This window comes from Aplysia californica, unplaced genomic scaffold, assembly GCF_000002075.1.
Source record: "Aplysia californica isolate F4 #8 unplaced genomic scaffold, AplCal3.0 scaffold00627, whole genome shotgun sequence".
NCBI classification, from domain to species: domain Eukaryota; kingdom Metazoa; phylum Mollusca; class Gastropoda; order Aplysiida; family Aplysiidae; genus Aplysia; species Aplysia californica.
Window position 1 is genome coordinate 12,446 of NW_004797897.1, and position 2,662 is coordinate 15,107.

Consider the following 2,662-nt stretch of genomic DNA (forward strand, 5'->3'; position numbering starts at 1 on the left):
CAGCCAAACCCGGCCCCCCGCCCCGCCCCACGGTCACGTCCGTCACTCACAGCTCCGCCCACATCTCGTGGGCCCCGCCCCGCCACACCCACGGCCATGACGTCATCGCCTACACAGTGGAGATGTGCGGGGTGGCAGGCGGCGGGAACAGTGACGTCATAGCCCCGGGAGACAGGGAGTGGCGGGTACTCACCAAGAACTGCCAGAGCACGCGCTATGACGCGCGCTACCTGACCCCGGACTCCGCCTACACCTTTCGCGTGAGAGCAGAGAATGTCTACGGCACGGGCAAACCCAGCGCGCCCTCTGAACCCGCCACCACCAAGATGTTTGAATCTCAGACTGACCCCTCCATTGGTGTAGACGCTGACCAGACCAGCTACGGGCTGGAGAATGGGGTCAAGGTCAAGGACAAGTCGGCCGGCGGTCTTCACAGACGACACAGCTTCAACATGCACCTGGACGGAGCGGTCACCTCTATACTCAACCACTCGGACATCGTCCTGGCCAGCCCCTCCCCCTCCTCCTCTTTTTCCTCCACCCTCGCCCACGACCGGTCGGAAAGGTCAGGGTCACTCACTCGACATCACGTGAGTCGGACGTCCTTGACCTCCGGCCGGAAGTCCGCCACGCCCATCATGCTGCCGGGCACGGGAACCGATTCTCTGAACCGACTCCGCGAGTCGAGAAACAGTCTCCGAGCCAGCACTTCCGACTACGGCGTGTCGTCAACCATAGGCCGAGAGCCGGGCAAGACTCGGTTCCGCGAGTCCCGGAGCAGTATCGGTTCCAGTATATCCGACATACAGAGTCCTGCCTCTATCGCCGGGGACGAGTCGCGGAAGAGACAGCGCGGGTCACGTGGTAGTCTCCGCTCCAGCACCTCTGACCTCACCGTCTCCCACTCCAACAACGGCGGCAGCAGCAGCAACAGCAACTCTCGGGAGGGAAGTCTGTGCGACTGCAGCGCCATCTCTGACAGCTACAACCATGAGGTTGGTCACGCGCTGACCAACGGAGACTCACACAGGGACAGGAGGCACGCGCTGACCAACGGCGACTCACACAGAGACGGGAGACACGCACTGAGCAACGGAGACTCACACAGAGACGGGAGGCACGCGCTCACCAACGGAGACTCACACAGGAGCGAAAGACGCTCAGAGGAATACCCCGTACACTATCATAATGTGAACAACAACAACAACAATAATAATAAGTACAATAATATCTGTAACAATGTGTCATCCCACTCGGCCTCGGATGTTATCGGAGACTACGAGAGTTGTAAACTCGGACATAACGACATACGACACAACGACGACACGCGACACCCTAACAACATCGGTGTTGGTGGTGGAGATGATGATGACGATGACGATGATATCGCCCGGTTCAAAGAAGGACTGCGGAAGTTAGATCTGCAAGACGGAAAACTCAAACTGGAGGAACTCCGGGACAAACTACGCGTGTCTGACGTCACACTGTCCGGCTCTGACGTCACATTCTCCCAGTGTCCCGCCACCAGGGGCTACTATGACAGTCTAGAGAACCCCTGGGAGAGAGTGACCTCCCCTGACGGCGTCTCGCAGCGGATCCTGGCCGCACCATTTTGTGACGACATCAAGATGGCGCTGTACGCGCGGAACCTGTCAGACGGGGAGATATCTCTGGACTCACACTCCCTCTCCTCCTCCTCCAATCACAGCGCCGAGTCGGACAACGAGGCCGGCGACTTCCGGACCCTGAGGAGTGTGCTACAGTCCAACAACATGCTGGTCAAGACGTCACGTGCTCAGCCCGAGCTTATGGGCGTGGTCATGGCGGACACAGGGGAGGCCCGGGTGTTGACCAGGGGTCGCTTGACCACCATAGTGGACGCTGACGAGGAGGACGAGACGGTCAGAGTGACCACGCTTTGAGTACGGACTTGTGAACACACAGGGATGAACAAGCAAATGAACAAACACATTTCCTTACGTTTGTGGATAAAGAACTATGTGGGATAATGATATGCAGCACACACTGCCTTTATAGGGTCGCTTTTAAGGACAAGCGGGCTAACCCAGATTTCGGGGGTTTCCAGAAATCTTGACTTACGCCAAAAGTGGGCATTGTCCTACCTATAGGAGAAGTTTGGTTTGATATGTGTTTGGTTATAAAGAAAACTCTCCTTGTCTTTTAAAGAAAGTGAACAAGGGGCAAAAACTTTACCTGCGATTTCCTCAAAACAGCATTTTTCGGGATGCCCCCCTTGTGCTTAAAAGCGACCATAATATATATTATATAAACGCTAACTGTTACATTCCGATCACAACATTAACGTAGATAAAGACCTAGAATGTACGACGTGGAGTCCCGGATCACATGAGACCTCCATCTCTGTACTGTTCCATAGGTGACAGATTCCATATGTCGTTCCACCCATTTGTCGCTGCATTATTAATTTGTCTTTTTTTCAGAAATATTTTTCTTATTTTTCTTTTTCTTTTTAATGGCTTCAGTGGATGAGAATAGCTCTGAAATTATCATAATAACTAGATCTAGTACTGCAATCTCCTGTGACAGAGACATCAATTTATTATCCGTTTTCTTTCCTCATCCGTACTATTTTCATTTTCCTCTACTTCTTTTGTATGTTTGTCACTCTGTTGTGAACCGC

At 53.8% G+C, this 2,662-nt stretch overlaps 1 protein-coding gene across 1 annotated transcript in view; it reads left to right on the top strand.

Moving 5' to 3' along the window:
• Positions 1–2,110, top strand: part of LOC101852046 (transcription initiation factor TFIID subunit 1) — a gene marked incomplete at its 5' end in the record, with an annotated part of 8,686 nt that extends 6,576 nt beyond the window's left edge. Inside the window, 1 exon segment of the mRNA XM_005107742.3 lies at positions 4–2,110. Within this exon segment, the coding sequence (XP_005107799.1) occupies positions 4–1,922 (1,919 nt within the window). The 3' untranslated portion in view covers positions 1,923–2,110.
• Between the last annotated feature and the right edge of the window lie 552 nt (positions 2,111–2,662).